Source organism: Myxine glutinosa, chromosome 12, assembly GCF_964187855.1.
Source record: "Myxine glutinosa chromosome 12, kmMyxGlut1.1, whole genome shotgun sequence".
Lineage (NCBI taxonomy): Eukaryota > Metazoa > Chordata > Myxini > Myxiniformes > Myxinidae > Myxine > Myxine glutinosa.
The window spans coordinates 36,629,274-36,655,004 of NC_136272.1; the positions used below are offsets into that span (position 1 = coordinate 36,629,274).

The following is a 25,731-nucleotide window of genomic DNA, read 5'->3' on the forward strand; positions in this document are numbered from 1 at the left end:
TGATTGATGCTGTGAAGAGGAACAGGTTGAGATGGTTTGATCATGTGTTGAGGAAGGATGAAAGTGACTGGTTGAGAAGAGTGATGGAAATTAATGTAGAAGGAAGTAGAGGACGGGGAAGACCGAGAAAGACTTGGCTAAAGATGGTGGAAGAAGAAATGCGGGCAAGGGGGTTAACAAGGAGAGATGCAGAAAATAGGGCAAAATGGAGTAGATTGTCATGGGGACCGCAAGGCTAACCCCCGCTCTAGCAGGGAAAATAGCCTTAAAATGCATGTTGTTGTTGTTGTGTTGTCATTTAGAACTAACATTCTCAGTATAAGTAAGTTATCAATTATTATCTTCAGAGGATTAACAGCGAGTACAAGTACTCATTCAAACAGGCCTTATATTGATCTATTTTATGGTAAATCAGGAATGTAGTTTGGAATAGTGGTTTATATGTTTTCCTTCAGTAAGAGTTGAATTAATTTAACATAAAGGTCATCGACTGCACGTCAAGAAGTTCATCCCCAGGAACAAGGCCCTAACTTCTCCCTGCTCTCCTTTAGCTGCTTCTTGCTGAAGTTGTGTGTGTCACTCTAGCACTGCATTGACTTTTGGCTCTTTACGACAATCCCAAATGCTCACAAAATGTATCAATAAATATAATTAAGAATAATGCATGTATGATCCCACATCAATACAAAATATAAAAACATTATTTTGTTTCTTTCTTTAACAATTTTCATTGTGGACACCTTATAATGTGCTCGATCGAGGACCCCTATGAGTTTGCACTCCCCGGTTAGAGGCCGTTGCTCTAGGAGATAACAAAACCAAGGACATGACCTGAGGAGAAAGCTTCACGAAAGAGGACATCCAAACTCTCGTTAAGTTTATGGGGACGCAAAAGAAAAATGAAAAATAAATCCACCAGTACAATTTTGAAAGAAAAAGAAGAGAATCCACTAAGTTTACGTGAAGATGTTTTGCATCCACTGAAGAGGTTAACAAAGCCACATCCACTGCATTAAGAACACTTCAGACAAAAGGCTTCTGTGCTGGGATCAAAAGGTTGATTGCCTGCAGGACGAAGTGCATTTTGGGAAGATGGAGATGATGTAGAATTCGGTGGCAGGAATAAAGTTCAACAATTGTAATATCTCTACTATGTAGGTGGCTTGACACAACTTTTGGGATGAATTTTAGTTGATGTGAGTGATTTGTGCTTATTGTATCCATGCAACCACCATCCCACCACCCCCACTATCACCACCGCCACCACTCTTTAGGTGTAGAATATACAACACCCTGAACCTCTCAATTTCCCCCCTTCCTGGTAACTGTATCAATTATACACCTGAGTATGTATCCGAAAGAAAAACAAGACCAAAGCCTGAAAACAGGATTGGATTATTTTATGGCAAGGTTTAACAAATATATATATATATATATATATATATATATATATATATATATATATATATATATATATATATATATATATATATATATATATAATATATATATATATATATATATATATATATCTATACATATATCTATATATATATATATATATATATATATATATATATATATCTGGCAGTAAGCAATTTAATATAGAACCTTAAATTTCACCTTGCGATACTGAAATAGAGGTTTAGTGCATCAGAATTGATGACATAGAGCATCATTTAGCAAGCCTACTGCTTTTTCTGACTCCATACTGGGTTGGCCTTGGCTTTTTATCTATAGTTAATGCAAGGCTGCAGGCAGGTTAATAATGCAATGCATAAAACACTTAAGCTTGTGAGAAGAGGAGCAAAGAGGAATGGCAGAGTTCAATAATCAGAGCCATTAACGGCTTGCTTCTTGCGCGATGACCTAAAAATGACATGATTTATTTACAGCTTCAGCACAGCACTTACTAGATGGGATAGGTGGTTGTTGTTGATGGAAATTTGCTGATGACAAAGCAAGCAAAACAACACTAAATCATAGATCCTAAAACATCATGCCAACAGGTAGTCCGCATTTCCGTCTTCGCCAGCCTTCGCTCAATCTATCTCAGACGTGCCAGTAAGAATGGTTATAACTGTAAACTCCATGTTAAATATTATTTCGAACAATCCGACTCTGACCTCATGGTCTTTGTGGGTATCACGGTCAAATTAGAAGTTTTATATTGACCGCGCACGCAATCCATATAATATACATCTGCTAATTACAATGCAAGGTAGAATTACAAGGAAATCTGAGATTGAAAATAAGCATCATTTCGGTGATGACCACGTTCACAAGGGTAGTAATTCGATAATGGGGAAAACAAGGGTGTTTAGTGGTTTAGATTCTATTTCAGATTGTAAAAGTTCATTGGACGGGTAATATAGCGGGTTCAACTTCAGCCTTTTCTGAACCCAAAATGGAATAATGTTTACCTCCCAGCAAACACTTTGGCAGCCACAACAAAACAATGCATTACATTCAGTAGCAACATTTCAGATTGAGTAAATCATAGAAGCAAATTAGCAAGTTAATGAAGCTATTATAGCAAGAGTTTCAAATGGTATTGAAAGCACCTGTTCAGCAAACCCCACATGCCTACCTTAACTCATGTCAGGTTAGCCATTTTGACTGAAATCGCAGAAGTAAATCATAGCTGGTGATGAATCTTCCATTTAGACAAGATGGGGTAGCTGAAGAAGCACTGATGCCCATCTCAAAGTAGAGTCTTTCAAAGTGAGATGCTTTGTATTCTGGTGATGAAAACCAGTACAAATGGCTCATTTTTTGCACACAATTCGGATCAGGAAAGCCTTCAGCCTCCATTCTATACCACACTCACCCACTTCAAGACCCATTGCATGATGCCCTGAGGACAAAAACTTGGTGGTGGTCGGGTCATTTATGCACAATGCTGTTCATTTTGGGCTCACGGTTGAGATAGGTAGCCCAGTAGACGAGATTGAATATGGCAAAGAGAATGGGGAAGAGTATGCGAGACAGCTTATCCACCTTGCTTACGCTGTTATAAGTCTTCCTCGACTCATTTCCACCCTCACCCTTCTTGCCCTCAGCTGGCTTGGTCACTCGGCCAGGTGTGGCCACGGTCGCACTCTTGGAGACGGTCTGCACACCGGCATCTCGAGCTCCGAATGCCTTAGCCGCCGATACTGCCGTGGCGGCACACATGTAGGTGTTGTTTGACCTTGCGGTGACTGCACGCCGCTCTTTCTTCTGCAAAATATGCATGTGGTTAGGAAGAAGGGGACTGTGTTAATGAAAACATTTCTATATTGCCTCATGGTGGTGTGCCTGGATGTATAGATGTGACATGGACATTATTCACAGGAAAGATAACTCAATTGGTTTGGTTTTTTATTTATCTCACAAGTGCTTTATTTTACCCATGGATATCTAAAAATTACATTGGCAAAGAGGTGATGGGAAGGGAGTTGCCAAGTTAAGATTTTTTTTGTTAAAGGGAAGCGGTAATCTAAATAAATAAAACACAGTTTGTGTGTGTGTGTGTGTGTGTATGTTACCGATAGACTCCTAAACGGAGAGGCTCACGTGCTTGATATTTGGCATAGTCATGGCCATTGAGCCTGGGAAGGACATGGCCTACCTAAAAAATATTTGACGAGATCCATATTTTTTATTCATATTTACCTCAGCGCATTTCAGCGAGGAACATTACACAAGGAATCTCAACCTGTGCCAGAGCAGCTCGCTGATTCGCTCAGAGCGATCACGTGATGTTCCATCCTCGCTGCCAGACCACTGAACGGAAAATATATAGAATGACCATTGCCATTCACACCACATAGGTGGAGATGCAGCCACCGGGTGCCATCTTGGTTTTTTTTTTTTTTTTTTTGTATACTGAATCGAGGCTCGAGAAAGAGCTAACATTTATTTCACAAACAAATCAACCAGACAAACAAAATATACAAAAAGAGGGAGCGGAAGAGAAGATGGGGAGAGAAGGGGAAGCACACAACCACAACATTTGAGAGCAGGGAGTAGTGTGGGAGGGAGAGGGCTTGGGGGCAGGAGGCGTGGGAAGGGGAGGGGGGGGGGGGAAAGGTATAAAACACAAGGGGACCCAAATTAGCGGGGGTAGAAAAGATCAAGGTTTTGGATGGGGGAGGATAAGAGATGGTGGTGAACAGCTGTTTTAAAGACCTGGAGGGTGGAGTGGGATTGAAGAGAATGAGGGAGTTTGTTCCAGAGGCAGGAGAAAAGAGGAATGAAGGAGTGAAGGTGAGCAGAAAGTCTTGATTTTGGCAGTTTAACCATAAGAGGGTTGCAGGCAGATCTTGTGCGACCTGTAGGAATATTTGGGGGACAGAGCCCAGAGAGGGCTGGGGGGGCAAGGCCAGAGAGGAGTCGGTAGAAGACGGAAAGACCACCAACCTGCCTGCGGTGAGTGAGTGAAAGGCCCTTGGAGTTAGCTTCATCGCGGGAGATTCCAATGATTCTGAACGCTTTGGTTTCAACGGCGTGAAGACGGGCTAGGTGCTGGCACTCGATGCTGGGTGATGGTGATTTCCGTCACGCGTTTGCACGTAATTCAGAGCGAAAAGCGATTGCGTTTTTTCACCTTTTGTGCGATCGTGTTTTGTGTCGATTTTTGTCGATTTTGTGCGATATGAATTAAACGTCTTTGAAACAGCTGTGAAACGTCTTTCCACAACCCTTCCGTAACCGATTGGAGCAGTTTATTGCTGCACAAAATGGCATTTTAACAGTTGTCTCGCTTTTAAAATCTGGGGCACGTTCAAAACAAACGAGATCCGTGAAGCGAGTTGGTCGAGTCGTGCTAACCAAGATGGCGACAAGGTGGCTACACTTTTCATGGAGTATGAGCATTCTATATATTTTCAATTCAGTGCGCCAGACTCGCTCACGTACTTGATTTGTGGCATAGACGTGGCCATTGGGCCTTCACGGTGTAATTTGTGCGAGGCTTTTGTCCGAGTGAGCTTGAGTCGAGAGGGCGAATGTACGTTGTTGGGGTTGGGAATGTACGGGTCTCCCTTCCCCCACCCGGCCACGCCGGTACTGGAGGGCGTCATAGGATCCGTGAGTCTCCAAAATCCACTTCGTGCTGTTGGTGCGAAGATGCAGGACGATGTCGCGATTGTTGTGCTGCTCTCCGACCATGAGAACTGCAACGTCATTGTTGACTGGCGCTCCCTTCCTCCCCTCCCCTTCCCCCTCTCCCTCCCCTTCCCCCCTACCCTCCCCTTCCCCCTCCACCTCCCCTCCCCCTCCACCCTCCCCTCCCCCTCCACCCTCCCCTCCCCCTCCCCCTCCCCTTCCCCCAACCCCTCCCCTTCCCCCCTCCCCTTTCCTTCCCCCCTCCCCCCTCCTGCCCTCCCCCCCGTTCCCTCCCCTCCCCTTTCCCCTCCCCCCCGTTCCCCTCCCCTCCCCCGCCCGCAATGCCGGGTACTTCTGCTCGTCTATACTATAAGAGACCCATCTGTCTGTCTGTCTCGCCATTTTTCTCAGAGATGGCAGAACGATTCTTTGTCTAAACTTTCAGGCATTCATCAGTAAGTGCTGGGAGCGTTTTGGGCAAAAAAGTGAAAAAGAAAATTCGATTTTGTTTGGATTTTGAAAAAAATCACCTTATGGTGCCTGAGCCTTTGGAGCTCTGTGAAAGGTAATATTAAATTATCCCTAATTAGTGTGTGTGGGTGTGTATGTAATATTATCATACTAAAATATGCAATTTGGTGTCTGTCTGTCTGATAATTTTTTGACCACGATACATTCAATCATTACTTATCCAATCTCAACAAAACTTGACAGGAGGACCAAGGGTCACACAATGAAGGTTGTAGTGCATTCATTTGCCCCCCTTCCCAAGGGGATTTTCTCCACAAAGGGGGTTTCCCCATCATTGCCGCCAATAGAGTTGCATGTTGAGGTGTATATCCGTGTTAAGCTAGCTTTATCGTGGTGTTTTTCTAAGGCCGCTTCTCCGAACAAAACGAATGATAGCATAATATTAAGGTTACTACAAAACAATATTAATACTAATAATATCCCACCTCCCAAGGGATTTTTCCGCCTTGAACAAACGTCGAGTCAACGTTTATAGCCGGCGAAGCCGGTGTTGTCAATGAACGCGTACGTATTATGTTGAAAACCTGATTATGCCTTGGCTCGAGAATTCCGAACGCAGTGGAGGCCGCCATCTTGCGGATGCGGAAGTATGCATAACAAATTGAAAACGTTCATTAGGAGTTTCTTTCACCAGTCATTGTTTGATTCACAATCTTATGCACCTCCAATGTATTATTAAAATACTTTAAGACCAACATCGGCCCGCACGGGCCTGGTTATCTTCAACGAAACGCATCACCAAACACCGGACCCAATGAGAGTCGAGCATTTGCAAAAATATTTCTAAAATGAAATCACTCAATGGTGGCCGCCATCGACCGGATGCGGAAGTTTGCATAAAACAATTGCGAAAGAGTTCAATAGGAGTTTGTTTCACCCGTCGTTCTTTGATTCACAATCTAATGAACCTCTAATTAGTAATTAAAATACGTTAAGACCAACCTCGTTATCTTCAACGAAAATCGTCATCAAACACCAGAACCAATGAGATTCGAGCATTTGAAAAAATATTTTTAAAAAGCTTATTACGCGTTTCGGAGGGTGAAAACGGCGTCAAATATTCTAAAATTGACGAAGAATTATTTTTTAGAAATCTCGCGGCCGTATGGGATAGTTTTTCACGGCCAGAAATACGGTATAAGCGGTTTACATATTTAGTTTAGAAATACGGATAGTTTTTCACGGCCGGAAATATCCGAAGTTGAGACGGAATTCACCGAATTAATCACTGCAAGCTAACTTCTTCTGGTGGAGGAAGCGGCAGTGCCCGGAGAGAACCATTCCTGACAGCGACTGAAGTTAGAAGACTACACACATACTGTGAAAACGTATGTTAAGCCCAGTTAAAATTTCTTAAAATAGGCCTTAAGCTAGCACATCGTATAGTTACTTCCTCAAGCTTCTTGTGACATTTATTGTATGCAGGTATTGGGGAGGACTGTCTGCTCTTCTCTTTTACCAAGTCTTACCAGGTACGGTACCTACTACACCTACCTACTACCAACTACCTAACCTACTGATGCCATAGTGATGGGTAAAATAGTGGCAAGAGGCTTTGGCTCCGCCGGCTCATTGCGGCTTTGCAGTCGGTACTAGTAAATAGCTTATCATGGCGTTTCCGTGGGAGCAATGGCCTCTGCCAGAAGTAAAAATACTATAAACCACAAACACGTATGATTAGCCTTTTAAACAGACACTAATGGTGCTTATCATACTAAATAAAGAAACTTGGAGGAATCCCGACATCCATGAGGTAAGTTTTACTTATAGAACTGAGCAAAGATCTACTGTACTCTATATACCCCACAAGGGTTGGGTTAATAACATGACCCTTCCTGCCACTAATGTGGCATTTTTCGTAGCGAACTTTTGAAACTCGCTCCTGCTGTTTAACATGAAACTGAAAGGGAGGAAGCCCGGGTTTTGCTCATTTGCAAGCAGCTAGCTAGCGCTTGCCAAGCCAGCCATTCCTTAATGGTTTTGAATGGAGTGTTTGCTCGAATGCTTAAACCACTTGGCGATCTCCACACAAGAAGCTTGGTAAATGAACACACCCAATGTTCTTCAGACCCGACCATAGATCGACTGTAATCTATATACACCAAAGAGGAATGATCCTTCCTGCCGCTCCCGTAGTGAGCGGGTGTACTTGCAGTATTAAATATAAATTTTCCTTAGTGGGTGCAGGGGAGTGTTTTAGGCACCCACAAAAAATGGAAAGAAAACCAAATTGATTTCTTCAAAATGCCAACAGGATTAGAATATCACCGAGCAACATCACCTGCTCGTATATATATATATATATATATATATATATATATATATATATATATATATATATATATATATATATATTGTTGTGGATATGAGAATGGTTTGTTTTTTTTGTTGTTGTAGTGTAAATTGTTGTAAAGATCACCCTTTGTAAATGTCATGATCCTTGTAAATACCTCCGTAGTGTAAAGGTCAAAGGGCGTCTCGGTAGTTATTCCATGAAACACCACATTGCAGGACCCGATAAAACCCTTGTTCAGTAGCTTATATCTTATTATGTGTTTTAGAGTAAGGCCTTGTCTTCCATTAGAATGATACTCCATTGCACCGAGTGAAATAAGAGTAGATTCCCTTCATTCCCATTCCCAAAACCTCCATTTCCCCTTTCGTCATTGCCAGGCCTCAATTGCCATTGCCAATTACATCCCCTCCAATTGCCGCCATTGACCACGAGGCAGGGTCAGAGGAGAAGGGCGTGTCTCCACCTCGTCATAGAGGGGAGGAGTGAGCCAGCCCCGAACAACCAACCGAGCACGAGGGGTTTGGTTTGAGAGGGCGGAGGAAGAGCGTTTTGGGGAGGTTCGCAAAGGTTGAGGGGCGGGGCCTATATAACCCGCCGCGGGGCGTTCCCCAAAGAGAGATGAGCTTTGACAAGAGTACATTGAGATCACCCAAAAAAAGCTTTGTAGACAGCAACGGCTGATCAAGTGGGCCGATGTTTGTTCCTGAGCTGGTGCCTTTCCGAGCAGAGTCCGAGGCCGGCATGTGAGCAAAAGAACATAGAGAACATTAAGGAGATCATCATCCAGGGAAGCACAAAGCCTGTTGTAGTCCTGGCAAAGCACGCGACATCCACAGCAGCAGCAGCGGCGGCGGCCACAGCAGCAACAAAACTCAACAGCCACTTGGGGCCTGGACAGCGGTATTGAGCAGGGCCGCGAGGGAACGGCGGCTGCTAAACGAGCCGATCATGCTGCAGGACCAGTTGGACCTCCCTATCCCGCCAAACATCCACCTGCCATCCCTATTATCATCATTCCCCGCGTGAGTCTGTGTCTTCGTTTGTTCTGTCCTGGGTAGTAATTAAGCCTGTTAGATAAGCTAGTAATTTGCACTGTGTCACCTGCGTCTCATGTCCCTGTACATAATCGTGACTGCTCCTTTTTGCTTGTGTGTGTAAATAATAAATCCCATTACTCTTCTGGACGTCTTCCTCTTCCTCTTTGCATTCGGTCACTTTAGAGTTTTCCAGATTGAGTATCTGTGGCGCGATACGGCCAACGTTTGGGTGAATCGGGTGAATCGGGTTTAGTCGGGGAACAACTGTTCGGCCGCGGTTATACCTCCGCTCGGTAAAAATAACATCCTAATCCACGGACCGTAACAATATATATATATATATATATCTATATATATATATATATATATATATATATATATATATATATATATATATATATATATATATATATATATATATATATATATATACACACACATATATACAGTATATACAGTGCATTCAGAAAGTATTCAGACCCCTTCACTTTTTTCACATTTTGTTAAGTTGCAGCCTTGTGCTGAAATCGTTTAAATTCATTTTTTCCCTCATCAATCTGCACTCAATACCCCATAATGACAAAGAGAAAACAGGATTTTAGAAAGTTTTGCAGATTTATTAAAAGGAAAAAACTGAAATATCACATTTACATAAGTATTCAGACCCTTTGCTATGACACTTGAAATTTAGCTCAGGTGCCTCCTGAGGATAATTTAGGAGATTATTATTTCATACAACCTCCTGTCGGATTTAAATGCTGTTTTTGAGGACTTTTCATGTTGCCTTTTGTCTTCCATTGGAAGATCAGAAGAAACCAAATCAACGTATGTAATACATACGATTATTATCTTGTGCTTTGCTAGGTTTAGTTGCTAATTTTACATCTTCCTCATTGCAAGGACATTTCCTCAAAAAGATAATCTCTGAGCCGTCAATGTCATTCAAAAATGAAAATCATCCTAAGATGAGCTCTCAAAACCTATATCAATCAGAGTGGCAGTAGCGGATTGCTAATAGTCTTAGCTTGACGTTGAGCCGTCAGCCATAAGTTCGCGTTCAAATATGACGTTAAAAACATATCAACTATTACATTCATTCCTCCTTCCAAAATTATAGAATTCCTTTCACCCCAGCCAAGTTCACAAGGAATTACAATATTTTTTAAGGCTCATTTCTAATACAGTCACATTTTGAGGCATTGCACAGAGGAGGGAGAACGCTCCGTGAGATTTGGCATGACGATCTTTCAAGAAGGTACATTTCTTCCCTCCACGGAAAGGTTTGCCGACATTTTCACGAACTGTCAAGTCTGCTGAAAGTAGGAGCACACCACTACACCCAAGACGTCTGCCCACACACATCCGTGACTTGCAGAGGGCAAAATCATTCTCCTGCTAATTGGATCCAAGTGACCGGAGTCATTTTCCAAATCCCACTTAGGTGAGGCATAGTCAGCGACAGCATGCAACAACACTTGCATGGCGGACTCGGGAATCTGGAATCTCTTCTTCAAGACTAGTTTTTTTCTCAGCAAGAACAACAGTTTAAACTTTCATGGGACAGCAGGAAGCATGCCTCGGCTTTACAACACCAGTGTCATTTCATTGGATAAACCAAAGTAATGGACAATCTCTCATCTGTCCTGCTGAAGTAAGATCCCAATTTCTCAACTGCAAATTGTCTCCGTGCCGTGAGTAATGCCTCCGTTTCTACACCTTTCCTTCCACCGGCTCAGGCGTTCAGCATGTCTTCCTCCATATCAGCATCAAAGGAATGACAGATCCGGGATGGCCATTAATTTGCGCTGGCTTCGGGTATTGTTTTTCGAGCACCATCCACAATCCCCTCAACCCTGAATGAATTAAACAAGACATTGTGACAATAGAGCTTAATAGGAAACTAGGCACTCAGAAAATAAGAGACTACAGAGCTATTGAGAAGGATCGCCGATTTGTAAACACCTGCAAATTAGATCTGGAAAATATGGATATGCTGTTTGAGCTCAAAGGAAACACAATTACAAGCCAACTGCTTTAAATTTGCCAACATGTATTTCCAACATTTGCCAACATTTGCATTTGCAACATTTTGCAACATTTGCAACATTTTGCAACAACAACATTTTGTTGTTGTTGTTGCAACATTGTTGTTTGTTGTTGTTGCAACATTTTGTTGTTGTTGTTGTTGTTATTTTGCAACAACATTTTTTTGTTGTTGTTGTTTTGTTGTTTTTTGTTGTTGTTGTTGTTGCATTTTGTTTGCATTGTTGCATTTTGCATTTTGTTGCATTTGTTGCATTTTGTTGCATTTGCATTTGTTGCATTTGTTGCATTTTGTGGCATTTTGTTTCACAAAACATTTTGTTGTTGTTGTTGTTGTTTTGCAACATTTTGCAACAACAACAACAACAACACACAACCTCCAACAACAACAACATTTTGAGGAAATTTTTTCCTTGAGGAAAATTCCTCTTGAGGAAATGCCCCGCTGAGTATGGTTAGAAAAGCGGCGCCATTGTTATGACGTCGCTGGTACCCAGAGTATCCCAGGAAGTGACAGTAGTGACGGCACTTCCCCTTAGCTCAGTGGCTGTGTTAAGTGTTTGTCTCGTCAGTATGTCCGTGTGTGTGTGTGTGTGTGTGTGTGTGTGTGTGTGTGTGTGTGAGTGTCAGCTCTATTATGAGCCTTAGCCCAAGTATATAAAAAAGGCCAAATATCCTTCCGATATAGAATAAATGAGCTATGCAACTTATTTGTTAATATAACCGGATGTGGATATTAGGTTAATATTCATGCAAATGGGATTTTGATAAGTCAAGGGAATAGGATAGGTTCATGCTATGCCTAAAACGGTGTTTTTCACATTTCACTTAAAACACTTCCCTCGTACTATTAAAACATTAAACACAAGTACAATGCAGATAGCATACCATATGCTGCCGGTATTGGCCCAATTGTGTGCTGGTTAGGTTAACCCAACTAAACTCCAGTTCCGGCCCCGATAGCACTGGCCGTCTGAAAGCCAACCCAAGATTTGTTTGGGTTGCATTAGGTGATTAGGAGGATTTGTTTTGGTGTCAGGGTTAGGGTTATCATCTGAAGCCAAAGGTGGTAAAAAAAAAAAAGGTTCTCATCCATCACAGCAAAGTGCTCCATCTGAAAATGCATTTTACGATGGCAACGTATTCCGGATGCTTTAGGAAACCGAGTTCACAAGATAATCAAGTTTCTCATCAGAGTTTAGTGATGAACCTGCTGGTCAGCGATCCATATTGCTCAGTGTTCTCATATTGCCCAAAACAAAATTCATTTTTGCTCAGCCCTGCCATAGCGTCTGAAGAAGATTGCAAATATACAATAATTATATAATACAATGCAATAGGCAATACCAACTCCTTCTTAGTCAATCGATTCACAATTTTTTTGTATACATAGTTTCTTGACTTTCACAAATACAGTACCATGCCCCAAGCTCCGGCATTGTTTGCTCTCACTTCCAATTTTAAAATCCTCTTTATATTTCAAATCTCACCATTGAGCTGCCCCAATATACAAAACAATATAAATAGCGAGCCATCAAGACTGGCTAAGACCTCTTTTGAAAGAGGAGGTAATCCATGTTTGAATTAAGGAATTTGTTGTTGTAACGTTAGAAGCAGCATAAATACCATATTAAAGGAATTGATGACGAATTGCGGTCTCAGTGGCAGTGTTAAAGTTGAGGCACGTGGAAGAGCGAGAACACAAAATTGTTCTTTGAAATATGCTGACTTCCTCCACTCACATAGCGAATGTGCGGCCCTCAACAGAATCCTTTCTTCACCTCTTCCTGTCAAGGCTGGAGAACCCAAGGCAGTGTTCTGGGCCCAGTCCTATTCCTAATACCCATTATCCATGCTAGAGTGTTCTGGACCCACTCCAGATCAATGATCTTTCTGACTCTCTGGAAAATCATCTTTATCTCTTTGCTGATGACTCCACTCTCTGCCATGACATCACTTATCCTTCTGACAGACAGGCAGCAGCCTCTTCCCTCTCCTCAACAACACAACAACAACAACATGCATTTTAAGGCCATTTTCCCTGCTAGAGCGGGGGTTAGCCTTGCGGTCCCCATGATAATCTTCTCCATTTTGCCCTATTTTCTGCATCTCTTCTTGTTAACCCCCTTGCCCGCATTTCTTCTAACACCATCTTTAGCCAAGTCTTTCTTGGTCTTCCCCATCCTCTACTACCTTCTACATTCATTTCCATCACTCTTCTCAACCAGTCACTTTCATCCTTCCTCAACAAATGACTAAACCATCTCAACCTGTTCCTCTTCACAGCATCAATCACAGGCTCTATTCCCATCATTTTTCGCAATTCATCATTTGTCTTCCTCTCTCTCAACGATACTCCGCACATCGATCGAACCATTCGCATTTCCACCCTTTCCAACCTTCGTTGCTGCTCTACGTTCATGACCCATATCTCGCTCCCATAAATCATAACACTTCTCACACATGCAGCATACACCTTTCCCTTCAGCTTCAACGACACTCCCCTCCTCATCAGCACGCCACTCAGTTCCCGAAACTTCTTCCATGCACATCTCACTTTAGCAACCATTGCCGAGTCTGATCCACCTTCTCCATCAGCTCCTCAGACCATCTTCTCCATCATCCACCACTCCTCTCCTCAGACCTTGACAAAATCACAAGCTGGTCAAACACTTGGAATATGTCTTTCAATCCTGAGAAATTTCACAATCTCACCATCTCTTGCCAAAAGTACCGCACCGCAAACCCTCCCCTCTACTTTCTCAACAACCTTCCCAAAGAGGTTCAGTCACTGAAACTTTTGTGTCCAACTCTCAGCCATGATCTCTCTTGGGCAAGTCACATTTCAAAGTTGGCCTCCAAAGCCAGGCATTCTCGGTCATGCAAAGCGATCCTTCCTTGGCACACCTGAGTTCCTATCCACCAACAAAGCTTTCATTCATAGCTTGATAGAGTAATGTTCTCCCCTCTGCGCTGGCTCCCTTGACTCATCTTGCTCAGCTTGATGCCATGGAAACCAAGGCATTCAAGATCATTAAAATCTCTTGTGATGAAGCTGAGTCTATGGGCCTATCACTGTTTTTGGAAACATAGTCATGGCTCGTGGAAAAGCTAGCACAATGAACAGATCAGGACAAAACAGACAAAAACAGGGTGCAAAGCACGTATGCATGGGATGGACATGATGGATATAGAGGATGCATGGGGTGGGCAGGATGGACACAGAAGGAAACTTTGAGGAGGGAAAACTGGAAAATTGGAATGAGGAGCAATTGTAATGGGTGGGGTTAACGAGGGTACAAAAAAATCTTGGTTTGGGATTGGTAATGATCTGAGATGGTGGTGAACAGCTGCTTTGAAGACCTGGATGGAAGAATGAGATTGAAGTGGCAGTTGATTCCAACTTTGCCATCACTGACAGACAAGTTGGTGATCTCCGTCTTCTTCTGCCTCATATCTGTTCTGGCACCCACTGCCCTCCATGCGATGTCCCCCTAGGTATCTGCAGGACACACGCAGTGAACCAGCAACCCTCTTCAAGTGAAACTGCCTAAATCCAGAATCACTGCTGATCTCCACCCATTTGTTCCTCTTTTTCTCACCTGTGGAACTACCTTCCACACTCTCTTCAATGTCATTCTTCCCTCCCGGTCTTCAAGAAAGCTGTTCACCACCATCTCAAATCATCCCCCATCCAAAACCATGACCTTTTTTTTACACATGATAAGCCAACCCCCATAGATTCCCAAAAATTTGCTTCTGTATCCATCTCGTCCAACCCTTGCGTTCTGCCCTTCCTCTCATCGTTACCTGCATCCCTAGTTTGTCCGGCACATCTATTTTCTCCCTCCGCCCTGCTGTTGCAATTTCTCCTGCTGTCCTTTTGTTATGTTGTGTCCTGATTCGTTCTGTGTTCTAGTTCTTCCTCGAGCCCTGACTATGTATTCAAAAAAGTAAAAATAAAAGAGATTCTTACAGAAGAGTATAATCAGAAAATACAAACAGTTTAGCATCTTTTACAAAAAATGTTTTTCAGTAGCATTATGATGGGTGTGCACCAAAATAATGTCATCTTATAATCAAGTCAGAATCAATCCCGAATCAAATCTCAAATACAACAATCACAGGGTGACCCACAAAATGGCGGCGGTTTTGATTTTCTTCGGAAGTCGAAGCACCGACCTTTTACTACTGCACAGTATATTCTATATCGACATCAGAATCCTGTTGAAAATCTATTCAATGAATTCAAGGATTGTCTATCAACACAACAAAAGATCAAGACTGTTACTATTCGCTGAGATGAAAACTGCGGGCCTGGTACATAAGGACGCTTCGGAGCTTTATTTGTGACAAGTTGAGTGCCATACAGTAACACCATTCTTCGACTAAACAGATAATTTGAAGAGAAGGGCATGGTAATTGAACGAAAGAGGCCTCGGCAGTCATCATTATCCATGCTAGAAAGGGTTGAAGCACTTGGAAATGCAATAAATTATAGTCCTGGCAAATCAAGCAGGGAAAACAGCACTTGGGAATTTCCACGATGACCATTCAGCAAATGTTCAAATGGGACGCACTCCTTAACTGCGACAAGATCCGTGTTGCACAAGAATTGATGCAAAACGTTAAGCTTTGTCAATTTCAATTTGCTGATGAGTGACTGCGTATTTTATTGAACATCCTCATTTCTGGATCGTTGATGATGCCCATATCTACACAAATCGGGGTGTAAACAGACAAAGCATTTCATTTTAGGGTTCTGAAAATCCACACTATATTTATAAAGTACCACTGCACGTGCTTTGTCAAAATGTAGGCCTTGTGCTCCCACAATCATTCAAAGGATCTATTATTTGGCCCGGTATCACGTGATCCTTCACAATAACCTTCCTTTTTAAAATAATGCATTTGCTGTATCGCTCTTCTGCCTAGAAGTGTGTGATTCATCACTCTCCTTCACCCAATTGGTTTCACATGTGTGGCCCGGCCCTCCCACCCTGTGTTTCCCATGGTGATAGTGGTGCTGTCTTGATACACACCCATGCATGGATGCATTCTGCCTCCTTCTTGCCCAAGTTCCCAGTGCCATCTATCTGTACCATTTCAGGCTTCTATCTCCTCTGCCCCCTGTTGAGGATTCCACCTGCCACTCTCCTCTACTCATGCCAACCTATCCGTTTTCAGGATGTGCATGGGTCAACGCATGAGGTAATGATGGGCAGCATACTGGAAAGACAGAAGTGCGGAGGTTGAGATAATGGATGGAGGGAGGGAGAAGACTCCACAATAAGGAAATGGATTAATGCAGGTGGGCAATCCACCTGGACTTGGACAGGGTGAGTCTGCGAGGATTTGTTGAGAAATGCATATGACTTGGGGTGGCTATGGGAGAGTAGAGGTAGGATAGGGCAGGAGAAGCAAGGCCAGCTGTAAGCTTGTAAAAAAAAACAAAAAAAACGAGCTTTCAGGGAAGCAGAACTCAACTGAACTGATGGCGGCCATTTTGTGACGGATCGGGTTGGATCCTACCTTGTGTGGTAAGGGTTAAACATTTTAAGTTTGATCAAAATCTGTTAATATTTGTGGACGCTAGAGTGTTAACGTCGTTTTCATGACCAAAAACAAAATGGTCGCCTAAGTCCGCCATTTTTCAACGGATCGGGTTGAAATGTAAATACAACCTGGTCCTTGGGGTAAGGATGCTGCATGTCAAGTTTGATCAGAATCGGTTGATATTTGTGGACGCTGGAGTGTTAACGTCGAAAAGTTAACGGACGACGACGACGACAGACGACGGACGCCGGAGGGTTCAGTATGTGATGAACTCAACTGGACGGTAATCCAGTTGAGTGAAAAAGAGCTGACTATCTTGCTACAGGTGGGAGAGTGATCCACATCCTACAATGACATTTAAATTGTGTAGAAGGCCTTCTTTTCAACCACCTCAAGACTACCAAGGTGGGGAGTAGAAGCATCAGCTCATGTTCCATATGAAACTCTTGTGATGAACTCGGTGTAACTGCTCAAAAATGTCTTAGCTTCAGGGAGAATACCCAGACGACGACGAGCTTTTTATGTTAGATTGGTGATATCATCCTCCTATGAAAGCTCACAGATAGACCAAGGAGTTACCTGGACTAGACCTCTTGCAGTGGCTGCCTAGAGAAGTGGATTGAATGGCTTGATTGCCGATCCTCATGGAGAGACGGTGTGAGAGTGTGTGACCGGCTTGTCCAGGTCTGATGAAAGCAGCCGGCCTTTCACAACAGTGACATATCGTTCTACACAGGCCGGAGTCAACGGCAAAATGGTAAAGACAGTTATTAGGAGAATCAGTCAGATCTTTGATATAGATCAAGAATAATGTATGTCCGAAAACATTGCCTTGTGGAATGCCAGCAGTGAGGTGAAAGAGGAAAGCCGAGAGGAAAAGCTCTTCATCAGCTTTTCTTCCCTGCTGAAATATTCCGTTGATTTAGCCCACTCCGTTCCCTTTTCATGTCTGTATATTGTTGCTTATATCCCGGTGTTGGCTTAACCATTACGGTGGCCGGCTTAGAGTTACGGTGAAAGTGATAGGCCCATGGACTCAGCTCAGCACGGGAGATTCTTCAGCATGGGATGCGTATAGGGTCTTAGGGTCTTGGGTTTGATCCCCGGTTGTTCCGTTAAATATCAGCAGCTTGGTTGACGCCTTAAATATTCCTTCTGAGGTCGGTAAAAACGAATATGAGCTTACCGATAGCAGTGGCACTGCATTGCGTCGCAGCGACGCTTCCAGAAGATGATGCAACTAGCAGCAACATTGTTGTAGCAACCAGCAGCAGCAACAACATTGTTGCTGATTATGGTGCCTCTGTGTTCATTTCATTTCTCCATTTCTCCATCCTCCCTTGTACGCCAATTCCCTCGGCCATTCCACGAGGCTCACTCGCTGTAAAAATGAGCTCAGCCATGGGCACAATGATTCTTGAAGAATCGCGCAACTCCCCATACCACAGGAGATGACTTTTAACTTCTCCACAACACAATTTAAAATCAAGTTGTTTCTCTCGAGTTTCCAGAATGGCACCGACATGGAATGGCATGGCCATAATGGCATGGCTATGGCCTAGAACCATAGCCCCCAAATTAACTGGTTTGATTATTTTCTTTGGGAACATTTGAAGACTCGTCTTTGCATCAAGGTCACAAACTCGCATGCACTTCAGGGTGAACATGGTACAACTCAATCGAGGCCTGGTGTTACAGAGTTGTGAATAATCTTAGCCATCGGTTGAGCAAAGGTCAAATGGTAGTCACGTCGAACAAGTTGTTTACGACAAATAGATCTCCAAAGAGGATTGTTCATATTTGATGAATACAATGTTTTCTGCAAATTACAATCTTTCAAGCGTAGCCATTTTGTGGGCCATCCTATCACATCAAGCATGCTGAAACTGAACTGCACAGTGGTTAAATGGTACAATTAATAACACTTATATTACAAACGAGATGGCACTTGAATAATGCTTGTAAATCTTATACATGAGAAGCGATATCAAAGGCTCACGCAACAGCATGTGTGTCAAATAATACCAAATGACGAATAACATTAATTTCGTGTTTATCTGCAGTTATATCCACTTACATATGCTTAATGTTAATGTTGTTCAGGCAAATTGGTACATAATACATGAACCATGGTATTTATCATAAAGGTACCGATAAAGTTTTCCTTGTACATACCCACTTAGTGCTGTGGATTCTCAATTTGCAAACACCTTCATGGAGCAAGCACAATGAGATTCCGCAGGTTATGTCATTTACAGAACTTGGCGGATGACTCCGGGAACAACTCTCATCAGGGATGCCTCTTCGTGGTGGTTGTACCACCCGAACACAAGTCAGGGGCCAAATCTTCCCCATTCTTCCCTGCTGCCCGGATTCGTCAGGGCAGCACGGTCGCGGTGAGTGTGCCGATCGGTCCCCATGGACTGGCCCTTTCCCTCTTGTCTCTGTCACCTCTTTCTCTTTCTCTTTCTCTGTCTGTGTCTGTCTGTGTCTGTCTGTGTCTGTCTGTCTGTGTCCGTCTGTCTGTCTGTGTCTGTCTGTCTGTCTGTCTGTGTCCGTCTGTCTGTCTGTCTGTCTGTGTCTGTCTGTCTGTCTGTCTGTCTGTCTGTCTGTGTCTGTCTCTCTGTGTCTGTCTGTGTGTGTGTGTGTCTGTCTGTCTGTGTCTGTCTGTCTGTGTCTGTCTGTCTGTGTCTGTCTGTCTGTGTCTGTCTGTCTGTCTGTGTCTGTCTGTCTCTGTCTGCACCTGTCTGTCTGTGTCTGTCTGTGTCTGTCTGTCTGTGTCTGTCTGTCTGTCTGTGTCTGTCTGTCTGTGTCTGTCTGTCTGTGTCTGTCTGTCTGTCTGTGTCTGTCTGTCTGTGTCTGTCTGTGTCTGTCTGTGTCTGTCTGTGTCTGTCTGTGTCTGTCTCTGTCTGTCTGTCTGTGTCTGTCTGCCTGTGTCTGTCTGTGTCTGTCTGTCTGTCTGTCTGTGTCTGTCTGTGTCTGTCCGTGTCTGTCTGTCTGTCTGTGTCTCTGTCTGTCTGTCTGTCGGTGTCTGTCTGTGTCTGTGTCTCTGTCTGTCTGTGTCTCTGTCTGTCTGTGTCTCTGTCTGTCTGTGTCTCTGTCTGTCTGTGTCTCTGTCTGTCTGTCTGTGTCTGTCTGTGTCTGTCTGTCTGTCTGTGTCTGTCTGTCTGTCTGTGTCTGTCTGTCTGTGTCTGTCTGTGTCTGTCTGTCTGTCTGTGTCTGTCTGTCTGTGTCTGTCTGTCTGTTTCTGTCTGTCTGTCTGTGTGTCTGTCTGTCTGTCTGTCTGTCTGTGTCTGTCTGTCTGTCTGTGTCTGTCTGTGTCTGTCTGTCTGTGTCTGTCTGTCTGTGTCTGTCTGTCTGTGTCTGTCTGCCTGTGTCTGTGTGTCTGTCTGTCTGTGTCTGTCTGTCTGTCTGTCTGTCTGTGTCTGTCTGTCTGTCTGTCTGTCTGTCTGTCTGTCTGTGTCTGTCTGTCTGTGTCTGTCTGTCTGTGTCTGTCTGTCTGTCTGTGTCTGTCTGTCTGTGTCTGTCTGTCTGTCTGTCTGTCTGTGTGTCTGTGTGTCTGTCTGTCTGTCTGTGTCTGTCTGTGTCTGTCTGTCTGTCTGTGTCTGTCTGTCTGTGTCTGTCTGTCTGTGTCTGTCTGTCTGTGTCTGCCTGTGTGTGTCTGCCTGTGTCTGTCTGTGTCTGTCTGTCTGTCTGTCTGTCTGTGTCTGTCTGTGTGTCTGTGTCTGTCTGTCTGTCTGTGTCTGTCTGTCTGTCTGTGTCTGTGTCTGTCTGTCTGTGTCTGTCTGTGTCTGTGTGTCTGTCTGTCTGTGTCTGTCTGTCTGTCTGTCTGTGTCTGTCTGTGTCTGTCTGTCTGTCTGTGTCTGTCTGTGTGTCTGTGTCTGTCTGTGTCTGTCTGTCTGTCTGTGTATGTCTGTCTGTGTCTGTCTGTCTGTGTCTGTCTGTCTGTCTGTGTCTGTCTGTCTGTGTCTGTCTGTCTGTGTCTGTCTGTCTGTGTCTGTCTGTCTGTGTCTGTCTGTCTGTGTCTGTCTGTCTGTCTGTGTCTGTCTGTCTGTCTGTGTCTGTCTGTGTCAGTCTGTCTGTGTCTGTCTGTCTTTGTCTGTCTGTGTCTGTCTGTCTTTGTCTGTCTTTGTCAGTCTGTCTGTGTGTCTGTCTGTCTGTCTGTATGTGTCTCTGTCTGTGTCTGTCTGTCTGTCTGTCTGTGTCTCTGTCTGGCTGTCTTTGTCTGGCTGTCTCTGTCTCTCTCTCTCTAACTTTGTTGTGGCCTTGACTTTGTGAAGGTGTGGGGATACACCATCCTGGATGTGATGGATCTCTGGGTCGCCCCTGCAAGATCGATTGGCTGTCTCTGTGTCACGGGCTTGTTCGAGAGAACTGTCCGCGGCTATACAACACCAACTTTCATTCACTCTGGAAGTGTAAACCTTCACACCTTAGGCGTTCTAGGCTCTAATGATGGGTTTTTTCGTGCACATAGTCGGGGCTCATGGAAGAGCTAGTAAGTACACTGAACGGATCAGAACGTAACAGGAGAAAAAGAACAGAAGAGAGAGAGAGGGGGATAACAACAGCAGAGTTGAAGGGAAGGCTTTGACAAACAATAGTTGTGGGGAAGAATGCATGGCAGGAAAGGATGCATGTGGTGGTCAAGACGGATAAAGAAGGAGGGAAAAACTGGAAACCTGGAAAGAGGTGGGATTGGAGTGGGGTGGGGTTAACCAGGGTAGAACAGATCATGGTTTTGGATTGGGAATAATCCGAGATGGCGGTGACCATCTGTCTTGAAGACTGCAATGAGATCGAAGAGAATGTGCGAGTTGGTTCGACAGGTGGGAAATAGAGAAACCAATGATCCTGGATTCCGGTAGTTTCACCATAAGGATGTTGATAGTGAACCGTGTGAGCCCTGCAAAAACTTGGGGTGGGGGCACAAAGCATGGAAAGAGCAGAGGGTGCAAGACCAGAAAGGAGGCAGTAGTAGACGGAGACACCACCGACCTGTCTGCGATGGGAAAGTGATAGGCCCATAGCTTCAGCACAGGAGATTCTTCAGCGCAGGATAGCTAGTTTGTTATTTATATGTCAATTTACACATTTTTCTTTAGAAGGTTAACCCAAAGCACTTCAATAACTTTGCACTTCTTTGTTGTTACTATCAGATTTCACATCACCCACATCACCTCTATTAATTATTGTGTTCTATTCATAGTTTAAATACATCTGATTTGGGTAAAAAAGAAATACTGCATTACATCTTTGGCAACAGTTCAAAAAGAAGACGAAACCTTTGCAGATTACGTCCCTGCACGTCTTTAGATCGAGGTCTACAAAGATAAACAAAGAAAATTAGACAAAGGATTATTTGGCCCATTACACCTGTATTGTGTCAACATCACATTTAATATAAAGGTAGAAACATCTATTTGGGGTTCTATACCTTGGCCTCCTTGTTCACAACCGCTTTTCCATCCCAGGCCCAACTTCTCTTGGTGAAGTAGTTGACGGTGGCAAACTCGATCAGAGCAGAGAAAACGAAAGCATTGCACACTGCAATGAACCAGTCCATGGCAGTTGCATACGCTACCTTCGGTAGTGAATTCCGTGCACTGATACTCAGCGTCGTCATGGTGAGCACAGTGGTCACACCTGTTGAGCACATTATGGAGTCGGAATATTATTACCCTGCGCATGCAAAGTGAAGTTAAGCAATCGGTTTACTTCTGTCTGTCCGTCCATCCATCCATCCATCCATCCACAAATGTCAGTTTATGATCACGAAACAACTTAATTTCAATTGAATGTTATATTTTGAACACAAATCGGAACATGAATTGGAAAATGAACCTGTAGTTTAGCAGTACTTTGGCTCTAATTCGTCCCGATCGCACATGCACAGAGAGAAGTGAGATTTATTTTTAATCTGTCTGTCTGACAGTCAAACAACATTGAAAATCATTCCAGACAGGAAACTTACTGTTTATAGGGATGCCATAAAGGACACAAACAACAGACACAAATAACTAATGTAATGCGTTAAATAAGGTGGTGTAATAGCCACTGCATCAACGGCGGTAAACTTCCAGAATTAATTTTTTATAAGACTTTTACAATATTTATTTTATTACACCCCGTTGGACTTAGACTGCAACGGGGGCTTATGGATTGTGTCTCGTCCGTCCGTCTGCAATCATAATCTTGGAGATAGATGTATAGACCAATTTTGTTCATATTTGGCAAAAAGACAAACATGATGGGATACAGGTGCACATCATTTTGGTTCATGATGCAATCAAATATGGCCGACTGATGGGTACTTTTGTTGTAAAAAACCAATGTTGAACACGTCTTTAACCATTTATTGGACATGCATTTACCGATGCTGTTCAATCTAGGCACAAAGATAAATGAATGATGGCTTACATATGCATGTCTATTTGTTTCGAGATCAGATCCAAGATGGCCGACTGGTGGCCATTTTGTTACTTAAACGTGTCCCCAACCATTTCTCGGACATCTTACTGTTTTTTTAGACAAGAGGGCAAGACATGATTTAATGAGGAGAGTAACTGGAGGACAGGATTTGAATGTTACAAGGAGTATCGGTGTGTTGGAAGGAGAAAATAAGAGGAGGTGAAGCAATCGGAGTAAAAGACAGCATTGCATCGAGAGAAAGGGTGACATTAAGGAGGGAATTAATGTGGAGGATTATGTATGGTTAGAGATTAGAGATTGTAAAAACAGTAAGATACTGGTAGCAGATGAGGATTTCCTAGACTAATCCAGGATTGCTTTTAAACTCAGTTTGTAGATAGGCCCACTAGAGGGAGTGCAGTGTTAGTGGAAGAATGCACATCATTATTTAAGGATCCAGAAAGGAATTGGGGGAACTATATAGACCCATTAGGTTGACTTCAATTGGAGGGAAGGTGTTGGAGACAATAATTATGGGCCAATGAGGAAGCATTTCAATAAATAAACAAATTAAAGGCAGACAGCATGGAGTTTCTAAAGAGAGATCATGTTTAACAAATTTATTGAAGTTATATGAAGCAGTTTCTGATTGGGTGGATGACGAAATGACAGTGGACAAAGTATATCTCAACTTTCTGAAGGCATTTCATAAGGTACCACAAAGGAGGTTGTTAGCCAAGGTGAGGGCTTGTGGAGTGGCTGGTCGTGTAACTAACTGGATTGCAAACTGGTTTAGTGATAGGAAGCTACCGCTTCCGGTTTTGCCCGGCGAGGTTGTGTTTTTTCCAAGCTCTCCACACTATCAAAGTTAAGTATTTGTTCCCGTTTTTTATTTTTGTCAAAACAGTATTTTTATTTTTCGGTGTGCGTACCTACTGTGTGTTTCTCAGAAGATCTCGGTGTAAATCGTGCATACCTGTATATAATAATAGTCGGTTGTTTCCTGCCACGTTTTTCAGGCCTGGTCGTTTCAGTTTCCTGTCTCGAGGCCTTGTTGTCTCCACTAGGCGGTCGTTTGTGGTCCATTTAATTTCGTTCTCTCACTGTTTTTTCCAGTCTTTCTTTTCACCCGATACTACCCCAAACAACTTACCCTTTGTTTAAAATCTTAATAAAAAAAATTTTTTTTTTTCCTTCTTTGTTCGTTCGTTCTTCGACCACGTGTTTCACCCCACCCGTTTTTTTTTTTCCTCTCCTTCCTTCATAACTCAATCATCTCCAGCCAAAAGACACCTTTCCAATTCTATTTTTCACCATGCTCCTTCAACTTTATCCTTCTTCCTCTAATCCACTTTCACCTAACCTTCAAAAAAAACATACTAACGAAGAATTTAAGAAGTAGGCCTCTCCTCCCATACTAACACATTTGCTTATACACCTCCCTGTTCTTTCATTCTCCGCTCTCCTGGCTGTCAATCTCCTGTTCTTCTGTTCCTGCATCTGAACCTGTCCTGGAATCATTAATCCCCCTTAGGAATTCCTTCATGCCCTCATTTAGGGAATTCCCACCATTAGTTTGCATGGTTTAGTTTAAAAATGTTTAAACTTACCCCTGAAGTGTTGTATTCTGTCGTATATTAAAACACATTTTTCTTCTTCTTCTTTAAAAGGTTGCTTTCGATTTGCTCACCAAATCTCTTCATTTCAAATAAAAATTCCATCTCTTCCAAAGTTCTTCCTTCCTACATTCCCTAAACTCACCTGCATTCCACCCCTCCTCCAACGTTTTCAAACGGATCTCTGACTCAAAAATCACAAGAAACTCATTTTGCAATAAATGTTCATTTTCCATGAATCGTCCAACACTTTCGAAAATCCAAACTCACCCCTCCACTCCTAATCTCCCCCCATCACCCATCCCTTTCAAATCTCCCCCCTTGCCCCTTCCCTCCTAAACTCCCCCCCCCCCTCACCTCTCCCCTCCTAAACTCCCCCCTCCCCTCCCAAGCTCCGCCCTTCACCCCACCCCCCCCTAAATTCACCCCTCCCCTTCAAATCTCCCCACCCTCCTTTTTTCTCCAATTCTCCCCTCTCACGCCTCCTCTTCAAAGCGTCCTCCCCGCTTCCTCCACCTTCCAACTCTCACCTCCATCTCCTTCTTCCTCGCTCTGCCCCCCCCCTCAAACAACACCTCACTGTGCCTCACCTAATCACCATCAAACCTTTTGTCCTCTTCATCCTTCCCTTTCTCCGAGCTATTCTGAAATCTCTGACACACTATCAACAGCTCTCCCTACCTCCTCCTCCTCTGCCACATCTTACCCGACCCCTCCCCTCCCCTGTCCTGTATCCGATGCTCCCCCTTCCTCTTCATTAACGGAATGTACCTCAAACATCCGGGGCCTTCGCTCACACTTGACTGATCTCTCCATACAGGTTGCTTCTGACAAACCAGACTTGATATGCTTAACAGAAACGTTCCTCCTTCATGATGTCTCTGATTCCTTAATATCTCTCCCTGGTTACTCCCTCCTCTGGTATGACAGACCTGAGCCTCGTCCTGGAGGTGGGGTTGCTATCTTTATCAAAAACTCTCTTCCTCACTCTCCCTGCAATGCCCTCTCTCCACCCCACCCCCAGGAGTACCTCTGGCTACGGCTCCCCCTTTGCTCCCACCTTTCGTTCATGTGTGTGTTGTATCGTCCACCAAACAATAACAACTCCATCTACATCTCGCTGTCTGATAACATGGACCAACTTCTATCT

At 43.5% G+C, this 25,731-nt stretch overlaps 1 protein-coding gene across 1 annotated transcript in view; it reads right to left on the bottom strand.

Annotated features, from left to right (window-relative positions):
* Window positions 1–1,863: 1,863 nt before the first annotated feature.
* LOC137437955 (gamma-aminobutyric acid receptor subunit alpha-2-like) overlaps window positions 1,864–25,731 on the bottom strand; it is a 373,866-nt gene continuing 349,998 nt past the window's right edge. Inside the window, exons 8-9 of the mRNA XM_068132744.2 lie at window positions 21,992–22,200; window positions 1,864–3,222 (exon numbers count right to left, since the gene is read on the bottom strand). Of these exons, the coding sequence (XP_067988845.1) occupies window positions 2,887–3,222; window positions 21,992–22,200 (545 nt within the window). The 3' untranslated portion in view covers window positions 1,864–2,886. The remainder of the gene's footprint in view (window positions 3,223–21,991; window positions 22,201–25,731) is intronic.